General features: G+C 38.6%; 1 protein-coding gene across 30 annotated transcripts in view; it reads right to left on the bottom strand.

The window, feature by feature from the left end:
• LOC134811502 (putative leucine-rich repeat-containing protein DDB_G0290503) overlaps positions 1-27,358 on the bottom strand; it is a 109,558-nt gene that overhangs the window by 61,091 nt on the left and 21,109 nt on the right. For 16 of the 30 annotated variants that reach the window (XM_063818480.1, XM_063818516.1, XM_063818418.1 and 13 more), the window contains 13 exons: positions 27,250-27,330; positions 26,822-26,887; positions 25,924-25,995; positions 23,025-23,171; positions 21,190-21,258; positions 20,973-21,053; positions 14,420-14,488; positions 13,229-13,285; positions 12,969-13,037; positions 11,715-11,771; positions 3,549-3,617; positions 3,334-3,393; positions 204-260 (listed from right to left, as the gene is read on the bottom strand). In XM_063818480.1, coding sequence (XP_063674550.1) covers positions 204-260; positions 3,334-3,393; positions 3,549-3,617; positions 11,715-11,771; positions 12,969-13,037; positions 13,229-13,285; positions 14,420-14,488; positions 20,973-21,053; positions 21,190-21,258; positions 23,025-23,171; positions 25,924-25,995; positions 26,822-26,887; positions 27,250-27,330 — 954 coding nt within the window. Of the gene's footprint in view, positions 1-203; positions 261-3,333; positions 3,394-3,548; positions 3,618-11,714; positions 11,772-12,968; positions 13,038-13,228; positions 13,286-14,419; positions 14,489-20,972; positions 21,054-21,189; positions 21,259-23,024; positions 23,172-24,431; positions 24,459-25,923; positions 25,996-26,821; positions 26,888-27,249; positions 27,331-27,358 lie in introns of all 30 variants that reach the window. The other 14 variants (XM_063818389.1, XM_063818440.1, XM_063818498.1 and 11 more) reach the window with 3 other exon arrangements.

The following is a 27,358-nucleotide window of genomic DNA, read 5'->3' as shown; positions in this document are numbered from 1 at the left end:
AAGGAGTAAAAGCGATTTTTAAAGAAATTGGGTTTTGGCACTGGAGATTTGGCGGATCACAGAATTTCGACTGACTACGCCAAGAATCAGCTTACATTCCAGCAGGCAAACACTGTAGCTAAAGAAACTTGATAAAAATAAAAGCAGCCAGTTTGAAGCCTTGTTCAGCCATACAAATTGTTGTCATGGAGATTTTGACGCACCTGGATCAAGGAATCGACCTCTTTAGTCTTCGCCAGCTGAGTTTCCGTACTCTCCGCCTGAGAAGTGATGGTCAGCAGCTGTTATCACTAATCAAGTAATAACTTGGCGCCACCCGCTTTTTGTGTATGTGGTGAAGTAACGAACTTGTAGTATATCATCAGTACCGGGCCATTATGTTTGTCAAATTTTAATGAAGTTAAATGAAGACTGAGGAGGTTTGGTAGGTTTTTATGAGTTTTGTGATGATGGGTCACGATTTGTTTGGTACTAGGGGAGTTGGGGAATTCTCCTGAAGATAAAGAAATTCTCGTTTTCAAAAATAAAATGCGTGAGAGGAGTATGTGGATGAGAGGAAATGACATCTTTCAGTCACAAGAGTCCATGGAACTACCACAAACAATGTGGGAATTGTCTAGTTGTAAAGATTACCACAGTTCTAAGATAAAATTACAAAGATTAGGCCCTGTAGCGCTGTATGTGGTTTCGTGATGCCAGGTAAAAGGGGGTATAACAACGTAGGCTCATTGTTATTGTTTAACGACTGTCCTTCGTCTTAAAAATCGTTTAATTATTGATCATCCAAACTGACAAAATGAATCAAATTCGTTTTTAATCTAATCTATAGTTCTTTCAGTGCCCCATTCTGAAGAATGGTGAGCAAGGTGACCTGTCAAAAATACGAACGGCTACCATGACCGCCATGACGCACGGACGCAGTTGGCTTACAACACAAGCCTCCACGTGGGCGAGAACATGACCCGTCAACGTGACTTCGTACTTCGATAAGTGGATGGTTACGGAGTGCTTCGACTGCAAGCTGGATCTTGACCACTTCACAAACAAATGACCTCCAAAGGTCACAGTTTCACCGGGTATACGGTATCTTAGAAAATTATGATCAATCGCAACGAATTGCTTACGTGGAATTTTACCCCATCCTTAAACCGATCCTTTGCACACAGCTCCGCTGATCCCAGGGTTCATTCTAGATTTCTTCAGAATGAGTTGGCAGCTTTTCTTAGTGGTGCTTTCTTTAAAGCTTAGCCTTAACATTGCGATAGTAAAATTCCCTGTACTATTGTTCGTCAAACCCGGAGACGACTTTGATTTGGATTGCATAATAGAATTTGAAGGAGTCATAGATAAAATATACCACCCAAAGGATGATATTCCGTCCGGCAGAGAGCTTGAAAAAGAAAGCCAGCAGATCCCCAATGAAAGATTCCTTGATGAAGCTGAACGTGTCAAGAGTTTGAATTACACGAGCGCAACGGAAGAAGACCATCAAGGCTACTACACGTGCATATCTTACCGTAAAACTGGCTTTCCTCGAGTAGAAACGGCCACGTGCTATGTTATAGTCCAAGATCCTTGCGATGGTGTAACCTGCCCCGCCCGACACACTTGTGTTCCGGACATGGAAACATTTACTCATGAGTGTGTGCCACCACCTACTACCAAACCACCTACTACCCAACCACCTCCTACTACCAAACCTCCTACTACCAAACCTCCTACTACCCAACCACCTCCTACTACCAAACCTCCTACTACCCAACCTCATACTACCAAACCTCCTACTACCCAACCTCCTACTACCAAACCTCCTACTACCAAACCTCCTACTACCAAACCTCCTACTACCCAACCTCCTACTACCAAACCTCCTACTACCAAACCTCCTACTACCCAACCTCCTACTACCAAACCTCCTACTACCAAACCTCCTACTACCAAACCTCCTACTACCCAACCTCCTACTACCAAATCACCAACAACAGAACCAAAGGCTCCGACCGAACCACCTGGATCGCTCCCGGTATGTAGTACATTTCCCGGAGGTGCTGTCGAACAGTTCGACACTGTCGCTTCATACTACGATCTGGCGTGCAGTCATGTGCTAGCTGCTGATTTCCTTCCTGGTGGAGACTATACACAAGCTTGGTACATCTACGGTACATTCGATCAACATGATGGGAATACCGCTCTCTCGACCATAACAATCTTTGCTGGAACCACTGTCTTTGAATTTCAGCGAGGATGGAAAGTCAACATCGGAAAAGGCAAGTTTGAAGTTGAAGAGGACGTTCCACGAACATTCGGAAATTGCAAAATTACCTTCACAGGCCTCCATCTAAAAGCTGAATGCCCTCATTTCTCTGCGTACTACGATGGTCTGATGTCCGGCCACGTCATCCTTGGCAATTCTCAGACACCTCTCTCGACAGAGACTCCAGTTAAAGGTGGATCAAGCCTGGGTCTCTGCTGGGATAACGACTCTGGGTTCAGAGCCAACTGGCAAGTTGCCCACTCACCTCAGTGCAAGGTGGATCCTCAACAAGATGCTTGTGAGGTGACAGACGAATGTGACAACTTCAAGAACGCCGTGATTCTAGGTGAACAGTCCTCTGGACTGGGAGCTTACGATAGCTGCGGTCAGCTGCACTGCGAGGAGATGGTCCCAACACCTGCCCAGCAGTGTGCTCTCAACCGGGCAGACTCGGTCAACCGTTCTCTCAAAAGTTATGGTCAGGCAGCTGAAGGAATGGTAGTTGGGTGTCCTGAGGAGGAGTGTGAGTGGAAGCTGGATCTCTTATCTCGGGGCTGCCCTCAGAAGAATCCTCCATTCAAGTGTTAGGACATTCTCAGATTTAAAACTTTACCAACCGAGAGATATGTTGATATGTAACTGTACTTTTTTATTGTATGGAAAAGGTTTTTGAAAAAAATAAAAATGACTATGAATGTTCGGCCAAATCGATGATGAATGAAATAAATTATGCCAAATTGCTTAATAAGTGGTCATGCTATTCCAAGGAGAGCTTAATTAGAGTTGCCAACTCGCTATTTATTATCGATTTCCAAAATGAGTTGTTGCTAATGTTGGCTGTTTCATTATTCTTAAAGTTTTAAAGAATCCGTATATAAATCTTATTGTATACAGCAATTATTGCCAAAATCTCGTTCAAATGTTCAACAATTGGTGTCGATAAAAATCTATATTGAGAAAAATGACATTAAATCTATTGAAATTAATCCATATGAACTTGATAAGAACTTGATAAGAACTTGATAAGAACTTGATAAGAAAATGAAATTAATTTTATGGATTTTTGAAAAAAACTGTACCTTTTTCTTAAGATCCTCTAGCTGTAGCTTTGCCCTGTGGTGCTGCCTCGCCTCTGATGCCTGAATGGATGAGTGATGTATCAATTAGATTTGAAACTGATAATAGAAAATAAAGTAAAAATTTCTTCATAATAAACGAGCAATGCAATTTGTTCCAAATTATGCATACATTATGTCCATGTTGATAGAATAGTCGCACTAGATATAAAACTTACCCGAGCCTTGTCAATCTCGATGATGTGCCGTCTTAACACCCGTTCGGTTTGTCGCATGTCCGTCATTTTCTGAAGATCACAAAATTATTCAGTGCCCCAAACTTGGATTAAGAACATGCTATTGAGTTAACCAATTGGAGCAGATTTTTCAGTATCGTTTTCAGTATTGCCTTGTAATCTAAATCAGTACATTGGCTTCCTTTAATTTATCACAGTCCCGTTTAGAAAGATTAGAAAGTTTCTACAGCTGTTTTAATTCTACAAAGTTTTCAATTTTCAGCTGATTCTGACACTATTGTCAATAGACGGGATGGCAATGATCTAAATTACTTAATTAGGAAACGACCAAAATTTCGGCTCGGGTTTTGGCTGTTTTTTACCGGTTCGGTTCGAGTTCGGCAAAACTTTTACCGAAAGTCGAAACACAGCCGAACTTTTTATCAATTCCATGAAATGAAACCAGTGGTATAATGCTTTTCTCGGCAATAAAATCCTCTTTGCTACTCTGCAGAACATATTTTTACATACTGGGAATGTAAAATTACCGAGTTGTTAAATTGCAATATGAGGAAAAAACGCTAACACGCGTATTAATTCATTAATTCATTAGCATATGTAATATACATATGTTTGAGCTCTTCTCAAACACAAGGATATATTCTTGTGAACTCGGCTAGTATATATGAAACATTTGTCATGGAGTTGTAGAGGGAGTTATGTGCCTCGCCGGGCTAAAGTAGTGGATGACCTTGCTGTACGGCAAGTTAAACAAGGATCTGAAACTACTAGGTTCCGTACAGACTCAACTCTGCACCCGTGTCAATATGTTCATTATATGCAAGCCTCTTGATTTATAAGCCTATAATTAGAAGTTGAAGTTCGGTTCGGTCGGCAAAAATGCCTGGTTTTATCGTTTCCTCATCCAAATCTGCAAATAATCTGACAATAATTGGAAATAAATAACTGCACATCCGATATTTTTGTGAACAACTGATTTGAATCCAATCTGCAAAAACATATGTTGTCTGCGCATTAAACGTTTCTCAAGGCATTCTCAGTACTAGCGCTAAAAGAACTATATAGAGGCCCAAATATTAAGAATCAAATAAAATGTGAGACCGGAAAAATAAAACCATCAGTTATAACTCTAAAATTCCACTGTGACATACTCTATATCAGTAAATATACCCATTAAACTGATTAAATCCTAGGAATAGAGCTTCTCCTAATTATATTGTGACAAATTGACTAAGTATGTCTTTAAACCAATTTAAACATATCTTTTTGATATCAAGCCAGTGGAGATTCCGTAAATCATCTTCCAGTTCCATGTGATCATGTTTATATTTCCCAGTCATAGCTTTTGCATCAGCATTCTATATACCTCAGACTTTATATGAACGGACATGAAGAAATATGATTTATTTTTCAGCTGTTTCTCAAAAGTCCGTCATCTGTCTCATCTTAGTTATTATTTGTATCTAACATTAACTAATTGGGACACTATAATAAGCTGAATAAATGAATTTAATTGCTCTTGTCAGCGGAGATGTTCGGCGTTTTATATTTATTGTGTTTATTTTAATTAACAGTGACCATAGAGGTAAAGGGATTGCAACGTTGAAATGTTTGTTAAAATTCTGACGTTATAACGTCATCAATACGTTCACAATCACAATCAATACCTTCACATTTCACCTCCTAAGTCCTAGTATAACTAAATTTGTTAACATCTCATCCCTCTTATTCACTTCATATCCACCTGCTCCTTTGAGATGATTGCAGAAGGTGCGATCAGCTCGTATTTCAATCTGCTTAAGTAACAGTGTCTTGTTCGTTATTGAACCTGTATTGTTTACCTACAATTACATTAGGTAGAATCAGTAGATTATTTGATCATGTTGCCAACTATACTAGCAAAAACGTGTCCCCACGCGCTGGGGTGAGCTACATTCGATCTAAGAAGAGTGTTAATCCTGTTTATTGGCCCGTTAATTTAATAACATTGTTTGGCTGTAATTTGAATTTTGATACCGATCTACTGACTTTTGTTATGCACTTTATTGTTACATCGTTGTAGCAAACCTTCTCAATCTTCAATATCCTGAGATTTTAATATCTAAAACGCAACTTATATTAATTAATAGCGATAGTTAATACATTCTAGTCGTTTATGATGAGATTTGACAAGTTTTTCTGCTACGGATGCACAATATGTTTCTTGCTAGTTATATTCGGGTCCATATGTTTTTCTCTCGGGTCTTCTCAAGTTAACATACCATGTACGGTAAGTGTCGTTAAAATATCGTGTATTATGTAATTGTATGCAACTAAATTTTACTTTCGCTGGCTTGTAGCTGCATTTCAGGAGTACACTTAGCTTATAATATATTAATATTGGTTTATGAACAAGAATTGCGCCCGTTGTTTCGTTTTGGCGGACGCTAGATTTCCGTTCACTATAACTATAAATATAAGCTCCAATCAGCTCACTTCATAATAATAATATTGATACACATCAGTACGCAAAACTACGCATGCCACGTACAAATTGGGCTTATAAGCTAATACTATACATTGCATAGTATACATCAAAATACACTCGCGCCGCGCATTCATTGACAGGCAAGCTTTATACATCACATCTCCGCAAGCAATACTCGCGCGCTGCACTGCGCGCCAGTTGTCATGGGAACGGACGGAAGTAAGCAAGGACAGATGACAACATATTCAAACCCACCTACTGCTATCTCCAAAATCCACGTTTTTCTGCAAAAACGTCCATTCGTAACCTTTCACTATTGCCTTTTTACAAAAGGGTGAACAGAAAAAATCAACATCCCGTGTTGCGCCCTCTTTGGCATTGCTAGCTCGATGTTTTTAAAAATGGAAATATGTATAAAGCTTTTCCAAGTTTATTTAAACAGAAGTCCGAATCCAAATATTTATTGTCACTATTGAATTCAGAACGACCAAAAGCTCGAAACCTCCCTTGCGTCTCTACACCTACCCCAAACTGAGGAGTTTATTCAAACTGACCAATTGTGTCCTAATACAGAGTGAGATATTTTGATATTTTGACCCTCATATATAAGATTTCAATGAGTTAATTTTGTAATATCACAACCATTTGTTACATAAACGTTACATCATAAAGAGTAAATTAAAACGCTTGAGAGCCACTCACGCTGAACATCAACAAATGTTTTATTCAGAGAGTTCGCGGAAGAAAACGAACGAAAGTTGGATTGGATACAGTCACAATGTAACAACACTGTCAGATCTAAACTTTCTGAAATCTTGGAGATGTTTTACTTTCCGTAAGTTCATCTAACTATAACTTACAACAGAGACATTAAATTTATATGGACAGCTGACTTTTCTTGGGGAAATTATTTATAAATCGAACGCTGGAGTGCTTAGCGTCCTCGTGATGTCCGCCCAAATTACGGTATAAAGAGGCAAGGTATAGAAAATTTTAACTGTACATTGTGTCATTGTACAGTCTTTGCAAGTCTATAAATGTCAAAATTTTCAATACATGATCGATTTTTCGGGCTTTAGGTTGAGATTGAAAACTACAATTTAGTTTTCTATTTTCGATTTCTACTTTCTACTTCTTCTAATTTTTCAGCAAATCTTTGTTGGGATGGTGTCCAGTGTACAAGGCAGCGTCCTCAAACGTGTTTGCACATTTCTGCAGCGACTATTTTGATGACGAAACATGTCAGGATAAACATATTAAAATGAAGCACTTCGAAGGAGGCTTTAGAGAATTAGAGGATTTCAAAAAAAAGGTTAGTGAGTACGGACGATTTCTGAATGGTGTTTACCTTAAGACTAAAGAGGAGAAACGATTTTTGGTGGTTCGAGATCCTTTCAGAAGATTACTCTCCCTTTACAGAAACAAAGTGGAGCAGTCAAGCCACCCAGCTTTATTTGAATTATATACTTTCGTAAACTTCATGATACATTATCGGCCAATAAAATGGATTACAAAATCTGAAATATATGATAATAAAAGGCAAGTGCTAGCTAGGGCGGTAATTGACTATGCAGCATCGATGACAGAGGGCAAAAATGAGAAGAAACCAGAAGAAGACAACCCATATTTATATCCACCATATCCCACATTTAAGGAGATTGTGGATGCAACGATAGCCGGTTGGAAGGACAATCACATCATTCCAGCTAGTCAGAGATGTGGTCCATGTGGTTCAACTCAGTAAGCAACATAATTTGATAATATATGGAAAATATCAGAGTTGAAAAATACGTGAGATAATTTTTTAAATACGCCGTATTTAACGTTTTTTTGCTTAGAAATAAAATACGTCAAAAATACGTTAAAATACGTTTGCCTATTTTTTTCGTAATTGCATTCAAAAACTTAATAAGTTATGTCTTTCGTTCGCAATTTTTTCAGACACATCGTCATTACGGTTCAATTTCATTTATTTTGTTCCCTTGAACGGGATTGGAATTTACTTTTGGAATTGAACGCAGAAAAATATTCATATTTGTGTAGAAAATCGTCCGTAAAAAAGTTTCAATAAATACACAATTAAGAACACAATTACTCAGATGAATCGTAATCATCATTGAAATCACATTTCTCCATGTTTTGGATAAGTCGAAGGTTGGCATTAATGCCTACTAGCTTTATGGCCTTATCCGTTGCTAGTCTATTTCTGCGTTTATCAACAATATATTCCCAAGAGGACCAGTTAGTTTCACAGGCAGAAGCACTACAGACGAGGCTCAGAATTTTAGCGCGCAATAATTCGTATTTGCACGCTTTGGTACGCTTTAGCACGTGCACAGTTCCCTTAAATCATACGCGAGGTGATCAACTACAGAGCTACGCGAGTTTTAATCAAACTTTTAACTTGTATGATTAGAAATAGCACTTATTATTTCATTGGAGCTCTTAATGCTACAAAATCACTTGTAACGTATTTTAACGAATTTTATTCAGCGAAAATAAAATACGCCGTATTTAACGTTTTTTGATATTTTATAAAATACGTTAAATACGTATTTTTCAACTCTGGAAAATATACTATGTAACTTTTGGAGAATATACCATAAAAACTATATCGCTACCAACAATTATGGTTTTCATCTGCGTCCCTATAGCAAGGAACGATGTTCATACAATTAAACAATTCAGATACGATTTTCTGCTTAAAGCGGAAACATTTGACTGTGATTTCAAAAATATGTTCAACCTAACCGGCAACCTCAGACTCATCGTAAGTAAACAAAAGAAATTATATAAGTATATATAAACTAAACGGATTCATTTCAGCTTTAGCCCATTTCCAATGCAACAATTTTTATGAGAAAATATACCTGATAATCTCTCCAGAAAAACAGTGAGAGATGGATGAAAAACCAGACCCCTGCCCTGAATATGACAATGTTCTACAGCTACTACTCCACCCTGTCAACGGAACAGTTAGACGGCCTGCTCTACCTTTACGAGGACGACTGTTTGCTCTTCCAGTACCCATGTGCAAAGCACGTGGGAAATATTAAACAATTTAAATTATTAAATCCTGATTTTAAGCATGAGTATAAAAACACTTGGTCGGGAATAATTGTTGATCCGGACACTATTAGCTAAATTAATGAATTCTATGATTTCATAGCTCTTGTCTGCATCTAAGACTGCAGAAATTGTTGTTGTTTTATATTAACTACGTATATTAATTACGTATATCATATTAATAAAAACTCGTTAGCTTCTTATATTTAGGGAAGGTACTAAAAGATTCGTTTTATCAAGCTGATTACGATTCTGTAAAAATTATTTCAAAAAACTGATACTTTTTGAGTTAATGGCAGATTTTAAGCCTCAAATCTGCCACTGTTGGCCCTTTTTTACGATGAATTTTACTAAGTCGTTTAAGGCCAGATTTCATACCTTAAAACTCAAAATTGAGAAAAATTCTGTTCCAAAAAGTTTGATATGATCATCAGCTACACTCACAAGAATTTTTGGAGCGATATCGTTTGACCTGGGTGATTGGTAAAATATACAACTTTGATTTTTTGCAAAAATTTCAATTTTTCTTTTTTCGACCTTGTTTGGTCTGTAACTTCGTCATTTATTGTTTAATCATAGAATCCTTTGAAGGGCTTCTTGTAAGGATTGTAAATAATGCTCAGTAAAAAATCAGCCAAAAAACGTTTAAAATTACTGAAATATTGGTATTACAGTGACACTGACAGACTTCTCAAAATTTCCAAATCTTTCCAAAAAGAAAAAATTTTTTTTTCGAAAGTGAGTGCTCTCAAAAATAATCTTTAATGTATCAAATCTCATTGTTTTTATGTATGCTTTAATAATATGAAGTCAAATCTCGGGTCCCTGCATAGAAGGTTTTGGTATATGTCCCCTTAAATGGGCTTAACTGTAACTGTGCTTAACTTGTTAGACACTTAATGTATTATTGTCTATTTTAAGTAACTACACATTTTATTAACAATGAATTCGAGTTGGTTTTATTTGTACTCCTAAGAGTAGCTGGAAATCCGGACGTCCGAGGGAGGGGGGTGGTTTTGAACATTCGGATACACCCGGACAGGGGTGGTATGAAAATCTGCGATTTTGGTGGACGTCCTCAGTTTTACACTTATTTAAACGCACTTTTATGCATTTGATTTTAAACATACATTTATTAGTTTGTTTGGGCATGTTATTTTATATTGAAATATGTAACGGAAGGGCAACAATGTTTAGTCGAGGATGAATTTACCATGAATACCTGGCGCCTCATTCCTCCGCAAGCATTCGTTTTATTTCTTCTCGTATCCGTGAGAGAAGCGAGCAATAGACTAACAAGCTAGGTAAGGTATTCTCCCGAAAATACGTCAACACAAAACTTAAACAGGTACAAAACGTGTGTAATCGATTTAACTTTAAGGGCTGAAGAGTCACCATATATTCCACATGGAATCTCACTCCCTGTGTTTGTGTTCCTAGCACTCAGGCAGCGCTCTCACACTATAAGTATCACTTGCTGTATCAAACAATGTTTCTATGTGTCTTAATCTAAATCATTAATTAATATCTGAATGAGACTGTTTGATCAGAAAGACGTCTGTTGACCGTTTCGGTTTAAATTTAATTAGGGCTTCTTTGTTGAATTGATGCCGTCGCCGATTTGAATCCAAATTACTGTGCTGTTAAATTTGCACCAACGTATTATAGGAACTAAATAAGTATAGGAATATTTCTTGAGAAGTTACCGCATTCCTAAAGACGAATTTCCAGTTGTAATGTTTTAGTTTTATATTTTGGCAAAAATAACAAATAATGAATACGGGGTCGTTCACATTGACATATTACGTAATCAGCCGAGGGGAGGGGGGTTCCAAATGATTACGCTAGTGTATTTTTGACACAATAGCTATGTGTAAAACTGATTACGGTGGGGGGGGGGGGGGGGGGGGGGGGTAAAAATTGTCCAAAAACTGATTACGTAATATGTGAACGATCCCCAAGGCATACACTTATTTTCAATTTTTTGGACCTTTGATACGGCGTATCATCTATAAAAATGTAGCGCATTTAACAAAATACAGATTATCTTCTAGATACAAATTTAACAAATATGGTTTAGGTACTTTTTAAAGTCCGTCTTGTCGGATATATTTTTTAGGTTGTACTTGTGGCCATAGGCATATGTCGTAAGCGCGCAGTATAGTAATAGAAAAATCCAATTACAAATTACACACCCTAAGAGGTAGCTCATAGCTGAAGAGCTTGAGATTTTGGTTTTATTCACTACATATCAGGACTAGGAGTATATTATATATGGTATAATATTAATATGCAGATTTTTAGAACTGTTACCTGTGACCCAAATATTTAAATTGGACAGAAAATGAACCATGAATACTAAAATTTTGAGCTTTTGGTTGAATCAATGCATGCAGTTTTTTAAAGGACGAATTCATGCTCATGAAATCTCTTTTAATTTCAGTTGAATATAATTTAGGTAATGTAAATATTCACATTTTTCATTATATCAAGTGGATGTGAATTGGTTTCACATTGTAAAACCATTCGAAACAAGTTTATTTTACTTGCAGAAGGATTCAATGTCGTTAGATCATTACCTAATTTTTAAGTGTTTAAAAAAGTGTGACACGAACCTTAGTGTTCAGTTCTAACTCTCTGTTCCGCTCCTTCAGCCCCTCCAACTCTTCTTGCTGCGGGAAATAGGGAGGTTTACATCGTGTTACCATGACACAACACGTGAACCAGCACGTGGAACGGACAGACACGTGACAGACCGTTCCCAACTCGAGGGGAGATTGTGTCACGTGATACCGCTACACGCGTTGTCATGGTCACGTGATATCGCTACACGCGTTGTCATGGCAACACGAGTGTTAAACCTCCCTCCCGAGCTCGAGTTGGGAACAGGACTGAAGGTGAGGGTGAGAAATAGTGATATTAAATGGGTGTCCCACTTTTCGCACACTGACCACACAAATTGAACACACTAGCTTCGACTTTCGACAAGTGAAATAATCAATGGCAATTACATTTCATCACAAATATATTAAACAAAATCCTACGTTCCCTCAAAAATAAAGATAAGTCATACATCTTCATCAGAAAAATAACTTCACATGCGCTAGAAAATCATTTGTGATTTATTGATTTAAGTGGGTTTTTGGAATTATTGAGCAAATGATAAAAAAATTGTAGATTACAAAACAGCACAGCAGAAACCCAAAGTCACAAATCTTATCTCGGTCAGTCCTATAATAGACCTAAGTAAAGCAACCTATAAGTATATTTGTTCAACAAAACACCTAGATTGCGGTTTCTATGGCAACTGCACGGTCGCGCATCATAACTGATAACATTGACAGCAAGCATTGCCAAAGTAACTGCGGCGCAAGATGTCGGCTCTCACTCATGGAAAGTTCGTCCACCCGGTATCAATACCTGATTCTAAACCTTATTAGGTACAAGGCTGCTAAAATTCCAAATCTAACATATCAATTTCCGAAGCTTGTATTTTTAAAATTCCAAAGCTGAACTTGGATGAAAAGATGAAAAAACTTGTATGATACAGTCCTGATAATTCATAAAATATGACAATCAACAGCATCATATTAAATAACAAATAAAAACAATAATGTAACAGTCACACACTATTCAATGCCTGGCAGTCTGACATTCTCTACAAATTACTACACACGTGCTCGCACACAGTCTCTCTCTCGCGCGCTCTTCTCTCCTTCGCACGTGGTGAATATTATCGTGATATGAATGAGTGACGTCACGATCTCTCCAACTGTACAGAAGCTTCCAAAATTAGATCATGTGATCGAATAAAACAATTGCGGAGGACGCTAAGAATAGGAACTCTTGATGTTGTTGCCTCCATTTACCGTTGTTTTCTGGTACAACTCAAGTTTCGTCCGCAGGTCATTTTCGGTGGTTTCAAGCTTTCTCACGTACTGAAATTTAAACTTGATGATAAATCGACGGGAATACAACAACTCACTCAGATAGAACTCCAACGAAGATTCGGAATTTATCTTGCTATTTGTCTTGAATTAAACACTGAAATAACCCCGACAGCAAATCATATCATGGTGAAAACAGATCCTAAAGTCTAAACATCTGTTTTAAAAAGATTCCTTCTTACCTCTGACATTTGCTGAAGTTCCTGCGATTTTATCTGTAAATTCCCGCTGTTTTCCATCTGAGGGAAAATTTACGATCAACTCAACAAAGTTTTCAGGTTAAGAACAAAACAGTTGTCAAATTTATCGTGATAAGTCATAATTATAAACGGTTAATGTCTCTTCGCGTAAGACTTAAGATTTAATCATTAATCGATTATATGCGATGAAACATTGAAAACACTCACGAACAACTACAAACAACTAACAAGTGAGACTGGCCGTACTGAATATACAATTACAGAGAGTAACCAACAACACGTAAAGAGTAAAAACAGGTCTCTAGTCTCAACAATGGAGGTAACTAACACATGGAATATTGTGTACACAACATTGAACACATTCCTCCATCTGTTGAGCAACCTGGATCAAAACTTAACTTTAGGGCAAGCGGTACAAAATGAGCAGTCATTGACCTAGGTAACCTACTTGACTTAAGTCATTCCGTTCCAAACTCGGCGTACAACATTAACAAAATGTAATGCACCTGTTCCACAATCCAAGCAGCCAATAGAACGGCAGGAAAGGGTCTCGTGCGGGACACGTAACCAATGACAACACAGAAAAGCGGTCACGTGATAACTTGGCAACCGATGGGCACATGTGACCATAATGGACAATGGAATTATACGTTCTGTACACCAACAAGAAAGGTATATAATATAAAAAGGACCGCCTTTGTTTTATAGCTAAAATATTGAGCTCAATTGCTGATGTTATAAATAAATGGACTAAAATGATTCGAGAAACAGTAATTTCCTTCCAGGTTAATCGATAACGTATATAATATATATATTTGACACAAAGGGGCGAATCTGGGCTGATCGAGAAATCATTGGCCTATCAAGTAGTTACAGTAGACACGAATAAAAGCAATCGTTCGTTGTCACAATGATAATCGACCATCAACACTTTAGTCACCATCTCTTAAAAGGTTCACCCTGTTGAATTAAATCAACCAGTGCCCCAACAAAGAGGACACCTGTGCCACAAACTATGAATAAAGCTGGTGAGCCCAAGCTGTAGAATTCTTTGGTATATAATAACAACTACCATGCCGAAAAAACAGGTCACATAAGACAGATGCTACGGTACAATTTAAGAATGCTAGCCGCTAGGCCAGGTTACTGTAACGTTAAGCACAGTCCACCCACCTTGGATGTCTCGAGATGTCTGAGATCCGACTCCAAGCGTTTGATATGAGATCGTAGCTCTTCGGATTTCTGAAATAAATATGACTTTTAAATTCGAGCAATGTTTATATATAAAATTTAAATGTTGTACGAGGAAAAATAATTTGATACTAAATAGTCTGAACGATATCTTAAATCTGTCAAATTTGGCTCCCTTAGAGCCACCTCAAGTTGACAGAATTTTTGACCGGCAACTTTAGTTTAAATGCCCTCCTAAAGTTTCTCCAGCTACTTCCTTAATGCCTGAAGCGGTTACAAAACCAGCTTAGAGGTTATTATTAACCGGGGAGGACGACATGGTTACTTTTACCTGGAATGCATCATGAGCAATAACCACAGACATCCCAACAACTCAACCACTTCACTGGGGCTCTAGCGCTCTAAACGATACTTCGAGCTCCTTTCAGAGACCGTCCCAACCAAGTGGAACTGGGAACGAGTTACAGGACACGGAGCTCTTTTCCTTAACTACGCAACGGTTAGAAGTTAAAACAGTGAACAAGGTTGCCTGGTTGCTACTTAAACGGAAACCTCAACCTTCTAGACTCGGGAATTTTCACTGGATATTTCGGGAAAATCTCACAAAAATATGGAGGTGATCGCTGGAGAGTGTCAATATTAATTCGTAGCGAAAGACAAGCAAGTCTGGGTGATTGGTGAGTTGAAAATTTGATGTGTGGATATTCTGCAGGATGAATACTCGATGTTCCAGTAATTATTATAGCACCAGCCTAGACTATCGACTAATACTTAAATGTATCGAAGATTTAAATGACCATCATCATGGCCATGAAATTGTATGGATTATTTAATTAGGCCAAGTTCGCTTATTTCCATAGCAACGCTATAAAAGTTAATTAACCTTGGTGGTTGGATAATGAGTAAATTGCTCAGCATTTTGGTGGAAGTATGGAGTATGGGATAAAGTAAGTTTATAAAAACCGTAATTATCAATATTGCAGCTGCAAAAACGTGTAATAGGAGGCAATTTTGAAAGATGAATGATATAAAGTCTATATTATAAAGGAGTCCAGACTTGAGTGCTGCACGCTAATGGATACTATAATTACCTGAGCTCATCAACTCAGCCTGGTTAGCGTACATACGCTTAAGTTAACCTTACTTTGTGAACTTCACTCACATAATATACTCATATAGGATGCATGTGTCTGTACGTGTATATATAATATATATACACGTACAGGCTGCGTGTCCCCCGAAATTGGCAATAAAACTCAATTTTAGCACAGGCAGATGAGAAAAAACCGTCGAATAGAAAGTCATCAGATGAAATATTGGAGCACAGATTAAAAGATAATGCAATGTACATGCGGAGAGTGCGCATTCTATAATACCACAGACACTGACTAAGATACAAAGGACTGCAAAGGCCCAGGTATGCGTTTCTATTATGAAGATAATGAATGACTGGAGAGAGAGAGAGAGAGGCACAACTGAGGGAGACGGTGAACAGGACACATGTTGTGGTGTTAGGGCACGAGACTCGAGGGGAGGCCATCAGCTAGGCTCACCCGGAGAGAGAAGATTAATGGTTACTACGGAGATCCAACGTACTGTCATAGCAATTTGTTCATTACAACGGATTATAGATCTGAGAAATTGCTGGGGTGCTGTACACTTGCTGACTTGCTTTTCTGAGGAAAATGAACAAATTAACTGATGCTACCAGGGAGAGAGTGTGGCCTCGGGACTTTCTGAGGACATGTTGTTAGCATGATTTACTAATCAAAATTGGAAATACTCTCTACCAAGCACAGCCAAAGGTCTGTGTAATAAATAACACAGAGTCGATTAACAAATATAACACATTCGATTAAACTCCCGTAACAGACACAGAATGATCCCGCAGCTGGGCATTTGTATAACAATATAAAGTTAGACCGGGAGACTGTTATAGCTGTGATGAAAAGAGCACACAGCCGCCCACACCTGAGACCCCGCCAACACATAGAGATCACACTTTAGAGGACCTGAACTCTAGGTGTAGGACGTGAACTGTACATGTAGCCTAACCGAACTACACCACAGTCTGCCGCATGGAGTGCTGTGAAACTAATTATTAGAGTGTTCAGGTTACTTTTTATTATTGTTGAGTGTGTCAGTTGGGTCAGTACAAAGGAGCGAAGGTAACAAGTAAATTAGGATTGGAGATTACAAGTTACTAGTCGTGAAGTGAGTAATCAGACCACCGCCTCATTGCAGGCCTGTCCGTATCTCGTTATCTCCGTAACAATGCCAGCATCTTGAATTATTTATGCTTGGGAGGGACCAGGGACGTAGCCAGGATTTTTCTTTGAGGGGGGCTGTCGGCGAGCGAAGCGAGCCGACGCGTCCAGTCTAGCTGCGCAGCGAGCGAAGCGAGCATGCTGTGGCAGGGGTCTGGGGGCGCAGCCCCCAGCGGGGTCCAGGGGCGGAGCCCCTTAGCGGGGGCTAGGGGGGCGCAGCCCCCCGGAAATTTTTTGCGAAACAGGGTGTTTTAGACGACATTTGGCATTAAAGAAATTTGTAGGACAGCAATAAACTGGGATTGAAAAGAATCAAGTACTCACGTAAATTTGGTAACTTCACAACAGCAATCTGCATTCTCCAATCAGAATTTACGACTTACTCAGGCCTCATCGTCTTAAGATTTTTACATTTCCTACGGTCTAGGGGACACTATTGACTATAATTATAGAAGTCTTCTAGAATGTTTGCTTGGATTTAATGACATATATTTACTAATCCACAGTTCAGATCTTTGACTGACTGCAGTCATAAACACAGCCCAGTTACCAGGCGACCATGGGGACTAGAGGGCTTATCTTTTTTCTGGGGTTCGATTTTTTCCGGGGGGGGCTGCCGCCCCCCTAGCCCCCCCCCCTGGCTACGTGCCTGGGAGGGACTGGGTCGTCTGACTGGACTGAACACCACACATACGGAGAGAAATGTAGTACTAAAGTTCATTTAGCGAGAGAGAGAGAGACTAATTAGAATAAAGCTATAGGGTAAAGAGTGTAGCATGGTGGTGGGTTAAGTCGTCCGAAGAAGAATGTGTAGCTGATAAGATAATAGTCAATGATAGACCATCTGCCTCCAGCGGGGTGCACCTTGCTCTAGAACCTCCCTCACTCACTCTCTCTCTCTCTCTCTCTCTCTCTCTCTCTCTCTCAAGGGAGCACGAGATAAATGGAAATTATAGCCGAGAGGGCAGCTGCCCCGGCTAACCAAGTGAACTGCTGATCGCTAGTTGTAGTTGTACATTATACAAAATAGTATCATGACACCTAGGAGGGGAGGAGACTGGAGACAAGGTGATTAGGGTGCTACTGGTTACTGGTTACTGGCTTTCCTGGCACTAAATACAGGGTGTCCCAGCATGTAACCACACGAGCCATAGGACAAACACTTGCTGGGGGCCAGGGGGTGCCGACTTCATTTGATAAATAAGGACTGTAGTACTTGCAGTAGACCTAGATACCAGATACTGATCTCGTCTGGCAGGTGACAGTAGGTTATTTGCGGTAATTTGGAGACGAGAGACGTATCTAAGAAGTTGTAATGCTCCCAAGGAGACCAACATGATAGCAAAATATTAAAATTTGAATATCCAATTTTAACTTAGTTGATCGAATATAGTCTAAATGATTACCCATACGGCATGCACATTGAACCTGCTATATTTAGAAATTAGCTTATTGTTGACCGATATGTATTGCGTTCAGAATGGGCCTTTGCTCCTTAAAATGGAGCGATGGCTCAAAACGTTTCAAACTACCCTTCGCCATCAAACAGAGGCCTTTGAAACTGCTTGCAAAACTGGGTGGAGCAACTTCAGAATAGTACAAAGTAAAACGCTCCAAGTATACCAAGAGAATAGAGATGAAAGGAAGGCAGAGCCAGATGAATCACACTGTTCCCCCATGTGCTGTGCAAGGTTATTACGAAACAAAGGACCAATCTCCACGGCCAGGGTGGAGGATAATAGAACTAGGTGTCTCGTGTAATTCACAGTATAATGACGCCCCCGGATACGTAGGCACAAAATGTGAATCATCAGAACAATCTGTATTAAGACACGCTATTTTCATGAGAGCCATGTCTTATAAAGATTGAGTAGTCACGTTTTGGAGATGAGTTATGTATGAGAGAGCATTCTGTGTTTGATGTAGTATGTTGGAGATGAGTAGTAGTAAGAGGAAATGAAGAGTGACGTCACAGCATCTACAGAGTACAACACTTCCTCAAAAGCCTCATAGCCATACAATCTTTACTGTGTGTTTAAACAAAACGACTCGTAATGTTCTACAATAATGCTCCGGTTCAGGTAGAGCTACTGTAAATATAATCTCCAATAGAAACAACGAAACGCATCCTAAAAGCACTACACAGAACACACAGTGCAGATTATAGACAAAACGCACGGTTTTATTGGCTGAAAGAGAGAGACTCTGCTACATCCCGGAAATGAGGTAATATTACTCCTGCTTTTGTAAACTTACAACTACGAAAGTAAGAGACTGGTGTCTGGAGGACTCCCTGGAACATGGAGCGAGCTGATAGGTCCTGAACATGGTATCCAGAGTAACGGGACTCTCACTCTCCCACTCACAGCACTCCGATAGGTAGAGGAGGACAGGTAGCGGAGGGAGAGAGATGATGTGTTCTGTAGTTAACTTGCTAGCTCAACCTATCAACGGCACGTATAACAGCGCTTAAATAGACCGTATCTCAACAGTGACCTCTCTTAATCCACCAGCCTCTTGCAAACAACGAGCCGGTAATAAATAACTAAAGGCCGGGTAATTGTTTGCCTTATATGCGTCCTGGCCGCGGAGTGGGCGTTGCTATGGTACTGTCTTTACAGTCTGCAGCTGAAATGAGATGGAACTTACCTGGTCTTGAGAGGAAGAAGACTTTTAAGGCTGCATGGTAGTCCAATACGGAGGAGAGGATAAACAACAACCAACACGGGCGATATACAAATATAGAGAATGCTTGCGACGGATCAAGGAAGCCACCGAGTGGAGTTCGCCATGGCAACCGTCCTTTTGTCATGGTTACGCTGTTTAGAAAAGGCAATTATCGTCCCTGCCCGAACTAAGGAACATTAGAATACAATGCTGGTTTAAGAGGCCCGTAAACCAGGGTGTACACTAATTAGGCACTACTTAGACGCCGAGCATTGACAGTGAGGGTTGTGGGGGAGGGTTGTGGGGTACAATATCGCGGATACACTCGGGCACTTACTGCGGACAGGATGTGCTCAAATAACGGAGTTTGACCTGGCCCTGGCCCTATGAGATCTTAGCTCATTGCAGTAGTCTGGAAATATTTAGCATGTAAATGAGAAGGAGATTGAGATAATAGGAAGTTTTGGCCATCATAAAAGATAGCAAGAGTGCTTCGTAGTAAGACCAATAAGTTTGATAATATTCCGCCAATAAGACACCAAAGTGATTAGCAATGAGTAAAGAGGTAGCAGTTACAGGTTATGCTTGTAACAACTAACAATCTTTGAAGACAGACATCTCGACACAAGATTGAAATTACTTAAGTAAAAAAATTAATTAGTTATTGTATGTTTATGCGGATACGGATTATGAGGCGCTGTGACCAGCCCAGGCTGGAATTTAAAGAAGGCAACAACTGCTTTGCTGAGTATTCGCTCGAGACAGGTATGCAGTGTGGCAATTCATAAGCTATTAATATATAAAGCTCCCAGACCGTAACCTTTGTATCCTATCATACCATCACGACAGTCGACAAGTCATGAAATGAGATTCAGTTTTTCTAGACTGCAATCTGCATAGGGCTAGCCCCCGCCACATATAGAGTCTAGACCCAAGCAGCAACCGATGAGTAAACTTTTCTACGCTGTGAAATGAATGGTAATGATCAGTCGCGAAAGATTCAGCAAATCATCTGATTAAACTTGTAGGTGATGAAAACTGGGATCACCACAAAACAAACCCAGTTCATTCCTATATTGGTTCCACAGCCAATACTAACAAGGCACAGTTAGACATTACTTGTCAACGTTTATATTGTAGACTACACTGAACACATTTCTGGGGTTCGCAATATAAAGTCTATAGTTAAAGGAACCAACCAGATATTCTTAATCCGGGCATGTAATTGGGGTTAAAAATGATTAAAAAGAGTATCAATGAAATATGTTTCTTGGAAATGCGTTGAAGATTTACCTATTAGGAGAGATGATAACTCATATAAAACTTGAAACCAGGATATGTTGAAATGACGATAATCAAAAACAATGGTGGGATGAAAAAGACTGGACCACCATGACCAAATGAAAAAGCCATTACAGAGAAGTATAAGTACACCTTGAATCTACCTAAGAATGAGAATGGAGAGGCATTACTCTCTCTTAGCCTTCGATTCGAATTTATTTACAGCTCTTTTATTTTTACAAAATACCTTCAAAGTATAACATCATAGCTCTTTTATTTTTACAAAATACCTTCAAAGTATAACATCAACGTGTGCTTACTTGGTTGTGTTCTTTGTTCTTCTTGTCCAGAGTTCGTATTACTCGCTGCAGTTCTTCGTTGTGCTGCTTTTTCATTGCACCCTGTGAGAAAAGAATCAGGATACGCATAAAAAACCAAGAACATTGAATTTCTTACTATGATTAGTTCTCCGGTCGATTATCAAGAAAATATATATATAATAAAATCAAGAGGTAAATATATGGACATATTTCTTACTTTTTCTGCTTCGTATTGTCGAATGTGATTCTTTAAATCTTCGTTGGAGACCTTGAGCGCTTCCACGACCTACGAATTAGACAGAAATAAACAGGGTGTAAAAAATAGCAAATTATGCGTGAAGTAAAAGTAATTCATGTGCTTGAGTGAAATGGTTCAATGATTGGTAGCATAACTGTAGGGCCTGTGAATGAGGCTTGAAGAGTGAATAATCAAACAATCTCACTGGAACCACAACATAGCATTAAAGCACCTGAAACAACAAAAAAGCAGAGAGTTCTCCCTGCAAAACACATGTAACTTGCAAACAGCAGCACGATACTAAACATGGTGTTAAGAAGTCTGGTAGTCATGGTGTTTAAATACTGTAGTCATGGGATCCACCTAACTAATTTGAAGGGGTGTGTTAATTCTCATGAGATTTTCGCGATGGTTAGACTAAATATAATGAAGTGCAAGTGTGTGCTTTGAAATGTGCGGATTGTGCAATGGCTGAAGCACATATAAGGTTGTACCTTCCAATAGTGGGACGACTTTTCGTAGAAATCTGTAAATTTCGCGGAACCAGGATTCTGCATGAAAGTAGCAGTAAATGTACAGTATGGTCAAGATATAATGGCCAGGGTGAGAAAAGTTTATGCAACTGCAAGAGTTTGTGCACTGTTGGAAGGTATGTAAATGAATGGTTGTGTGTTTATATGGACTGACAATCACGCTGAAACTTTTCTTACTTTTTTTGCCTTCTCCAAAACTCTACTCTTCACCTTCGAATGTAATGGAACATGTGAAATTATGTTGAATGCAGCCAGAATCAGATATTAAACAAATTTTAAGAACAACTGTTAGTATACTAATACACTCTTGTGAGTGGGTAAACGAATGAAAATCTACAATAAGTTGAAAAACGTCAAATTTTGTAACGTTCATACTACACTCGCAGAGCAAAATGAATGAAATAGTTGTGTACAATTTTACTGTAACTAGCCAAGAATCGACAAGCTGAAAGTAAATTGTAACCAACATTCAAACGGCGCAAACCAAGGCTAAAGAGTTTGGCCTTAAGAAATCTACATCGAAGTGTGTGTTTGACTTTGATGTATTTCCTTTAAAGCCCAATTTCTTTAATTTCATGTCTTTTATAGGTTATAGTAAACTTGAGTAAATTAATTTCGAGCATTTTGCGTTACACTATTATGCCAAGTGTAGTATCAACGTTCATCTTTGACGTTAGCCGAAATATCGAGGAAATAAGAACTATTTTCAACTGAGTGGAAACTCTCATTCGTCTACCTTATCAAATTGTGAACTTTAACTGTTTAAGAGCAGATAATAAACAAAGAGAATCCCAGAATAAATCATAATGGATCAACATCTCGGACTTCGGAGTCGCTGTGAGATGTCGATTACATTAAACCAGACATTAACGAATAACTTAATCCTGGGCGGCCCGGTAGATATTAGATTATAATACCACGTACTCGGGCCCTAGAAAAGCTTTAATCCATTAGAGCCAAGGATAATAATATTGCTACCCATTGTGATCTATATTATCATATTATGATAATACAGATCAACAACAATGGGCAGCAATTCACACCCTTAAAGTTATGTCAGTGCGTGTTTATTGTATTTTAAAGCTCCGAATTCCCTGGAATTCCTTACAATTCCTGAACTCCTCCCAGAGGAACAGGTTATTCCAAAATGAACGCGATGTCATATCATACCGCTCTAAGGTTTACATAATTCATATTTATTTTGGGCCACCACCAAGGGAGAAAGTTCGAAAAAACGATGATACCGACTGATATGTGGCATATAAACACACTCTATCTTACCTCAGTAGTTTCCTCCAGTTCGGTGATCTTGTTAATGAGAGCCGCACTGTTGGGTGACAGTTTGGACTCCATCTTCGAGAGTCTGGACTCCAATTTGAGATTACTGAGACGGTAATTCTCGCACTCTTTCCGGAGGTACTCTTTGTCCTGGGAATGGAAGGTTTAAAATGTTGATCGTTGTAATGGGATTGTGAGTGGTATGGCTAATGGCTATCATAGCGATTTAATATCTTTGGTTCCAAATCTGTGTAAAAGAAATTGAATTCTGTTGCCCAATTCTATAAATAGGGAGCAATATTGACTAAGACGAGACTCAAGCAACAAATAATACAATTCAGATCACTAAAATTGCTTTCATTACGAGAAGTTATAATCGGTTTTACTAAGAATGGAATGTGTTATTCGCTGCAGCACTTAATCAATAATCATACAGCACGTCATTTTATTTTAACACAATTTCGAATCATTTAGCTCAGCTGAATAAAATTCAATAGTTAGACTGAACAAGGTCTTTCAATATGCCATCAATGTACGCTAACGGTACACAATCAGCCTCAGACGTATCTACAACTATCTCAGTTTGTATCTCTTTATCGAGTTTGTCAGTTTGCCAGTCTGTTAACTTGTCAAAACCACATATTCCCCTGAGGGTGTTGCCCCTAGAGGCACCCTCACACGTGTTCAGTGTGTCTGTTTGTGTGTCCGTCAGTCGGTCAGTAGCTAGGCTGGTGACGGTTGTAAACGTGTCGGTCACAAGTCCAATCATCTTGTCACTACCGTCCTCAAACCTCCGTATTTCCTGTAACACAGTGTGTGCTTCACAATACAATAGTCACACTATGACGACACAACAGTTTTTGGGGAGACAAATTATTATTATTCAAAATATAGCTCGTGCTTGAGTCCAGTTTTACAACATAATATATCATCATCACTTTGACGACACAAACAGGGACGCTCACTCATTGCAAGGTCATAAATTATGATAATTTTATGGTAATATAACTTTATGATATACTAATATTAATAATGGTTGCGTAGGTGGTCAACACCCACAAAACCCCACTCGTAGCAGTCCTATTTTGCGTCCCAAAAGGAGAGACAGGTGCGACTTCATGGACTCAACATATTTAACTTACAACGACATCAAGCTAATGAACCATACGTTATATCATATTATAATACAGGTGGGAGCTTGATAACAACTAAAAGATTCACATATTTTTACTGGTCATAATATGAAATGTGTGATAAAGTTCAATGCCTCCCTACTAATAGGAACATCCGACATGACACACACAAAACACATCACGGACACCACGAAGAGTGCTGATAATTCACTACAACAGGGCATGTGTCTCTAGAGTCACTATACTACTTTAGCAATAATAGCTGTGGGAACAATACCTTATCATCTTTTATCTGCATTATACTCTGAAACAATTCATTACACTTGTAAAGCACGGATAACCAACCGGACCACCGCGGGTATTATGTATTCAGCTTTCAGCATATTTTTATTAGCTTGTTACATGAAAAAATGCTAAAATTATACATTTTTCATGGTCTCTGTTATAGAATTAAGGTCACACTCACTCTCTCACACACCCACACACATCTCACATACACACGTGTTCAAGGCAGTGTTTAAATCGTAGATTACGAAATTCCTCAATTTCATCATTATAAGTGTGCTTAGTAAGTAAACTTACTAACAATCTTAGTATTAATAAGTAAAGTTACTAACAGTCATTACGACGCTATCTAACTCTAATCTTACTTAAATAGTAGAGTTACAGACAGCGGTTATGTAATATGCTAATTGCTAATTACTACTGCTGTTCAACAAAATAAGATTTTTTTCCCTACTCTTGCCGAAGGCAAAAAGATCGTAGGGAATAAGTAATCGGGTTTGGATATATGAGGTGGCCCGACGGTCCTACGGTGTCGACAAAAGTCTGCTCCTTCGCAATATAGACCACTCCCCTATAATTATGTGTATAAAAGGAGTCTATTTTGCGCGCGCGACGCTGGTTATGAGTTAATTAATTACAGGCATAGCAACCAGTTTTTGGTGCTTGACGACTGTTACAAACGGATAATTCATCAATATAGGTGTTATTTGTGTGAAACAATCTTAATAAATTACCGAGTGATAAAATTCAGCAAGTCAAAACAAATAAAATTATGATGTCAGCTGATAAACTCGTGGCTGTGGGCTGATTATTTAACAGTTAATCGACATTGAATGGTAGAAAGCATTGGAATACATAGTTGAGAACAAATGTTACTTCACAGTTACATTTAAGAAGCAACTATAATATCAAGATTGTGGTATTCTTTTAAAGAATCCTATATCAAATAAAAGGCTCGAAAGTCGATGGTGCTGTGATGTGTCGAGTAAGAATCAAAATGTATTAGTTTATGTTAGATACAAATAATAACTAAGACGAGACAGCATATTTTATTACAGTCAATAAGTTGGCATACGATGCAGTAATATGACGTGACATGATACGCATATCGTTATTGTTAACACGAAACAAAACCGCGCAAAGTATGAAATGATCTACAACCAAACCACATACAGATCGACGGCGACACCTCAGATGCGCGCAGGATTTTTCAAGTTCTGCACGCCTAATATAATATAAACGTTTATTACATTGTACATGCGCCAAACACCACTCTGGGATACAATAAAGTAGAACAATTAAATTGTATGCAGTAGGGAAATTTGATCGTGCGTGGTGTTACCGCGGCGAAATTCTTGTTTTCATTTCAACTTATTAAATTTTGATCAATAGCAGATGCCGAGCAAAAAAAATGCAATTCAGCCCAACCGCTCGGTTTAGGATTTAACATTTTAGAATTTTCAAAAAATCTGATAATGACCCACCTTTTCTAGTTGCTCAAGATATTCGTTCCGATCGTTTAACATGGAGGCCATCTCCTCAGCTTCGTACCGCCTCTGAGATACAAGATAACATCAAGATACTATCACTTAATTACTGCAGCCCCACAATTACATGCAAACTGCAAAGCCGCATATTTTACCAAAATATAATCCCAATATCCCACTACAAATATGGGACAATAATTTCATTATCAGCGGGACACAACAACACACAAATATCATAAATAGATCAAATAATATTTAATTGAAAGTTAAGTATTTACCACGGTCACAGTAGATAACATATAATACGACATTATAATTATCAAACACAAACCACAACACAGCCCCACAGGCAAAATTAGAAAATAACAGTTCAACAAATATTAACTTGTTACCCCATTTTGAAACATCAAAAGATCACGAAGAGCCATACAAAAGACCATTTGACATTGATAATAGGGATAATGGATATATAAGTGTACATTACACAATATAAATGCGATGAGGGACTAAAATCGATGCGTCATGGCAAACTATAGTATTGGCTAAATTTTCAGAGAAATACACATGGCGCGTAGTGAAGGGGCAAACAAAGAATACGATGAGGAGGGCTTAAATTCAGGGTACGGCTGGGGGACCTTAATGTGGTGAAGTGACGATAGTGGTTTGCTATTTATAGAACAAAGCGAATTGCATTTTAATGAGTAGGTGAAGGTGGCAAATGGTAAAGATGTAATATAGCATGCAGAACTTGTGAAAGTCTCATATCTCAGTGGGTGAAAGGACCGAACAACATGTGTCAGATAAGGGGCGAATAAGTGTCAAATATGTGTTAGATTTGTGTTAGATATGTGGCAAATATGGAGAATAGAATGACGGAGACAAACTCTTGATCTACCTGGGTTTCATACTCTTCAACTCTTTTTGCCAATTCGTTCCGCTCTTTGGTTACTAATGAAAACTTCTGCAAATCAAGGTTTTAATGATCATATCAGATGGGTTCTATAGGTTTTTGTTAACTTATCAAACTTGAGCCGGAGCCGTTAATATAGGTTCAGCGGCATAGACTTTACTAAAGGTGGAGCGTTGGGATCAATTTTTGTGCTTGGTATAAAAACAGGGCATGCAGGAATCACACGAGAATTAACTTCCCAACATTAAATGCTACCCAAAAAGAACAGCGAATAAGGCTATATAAAGCCCGGAAATTGATAGTCAGCCGTAGCATATTTCTACAGAATCCTATGGTGCAGCGTTTAGCGCCCAAATATAAAATATCTACCATAAAACTTGCTATTCTGGGCAGACTATTCTAAAACCCTTTACCTGAGTAATGTCATCGTAGTATCGACTATTCTTCTCTTCTTTCTTGACGAGCTCCATTTGTACTTCCTCAAGTAGCTTGATCTGTACAGTAGTGTTTGTTAAGATGAGT

This window comes from Bolinopsis microptera, chromosome 1 (genome assembly GCF_026151205.1).
Source record: "Bolinopsis microptera isolate Bmic1 chromosome 1, MBARI_Bmic_1.0, whole genome shotgun sequence".
Lineage (NCBI taxonomy): Eukaryota > Metazoa > Ctenophora > Tentaculata > Lobata > Bolinopsidae > Bolinopsis > Bolinopsis microptera.
The sequence above is the reverse complement of the archived record's forward strand: the minus strand, read 5'-3'. Positions and strand labels throughout refer to the sequence as shown.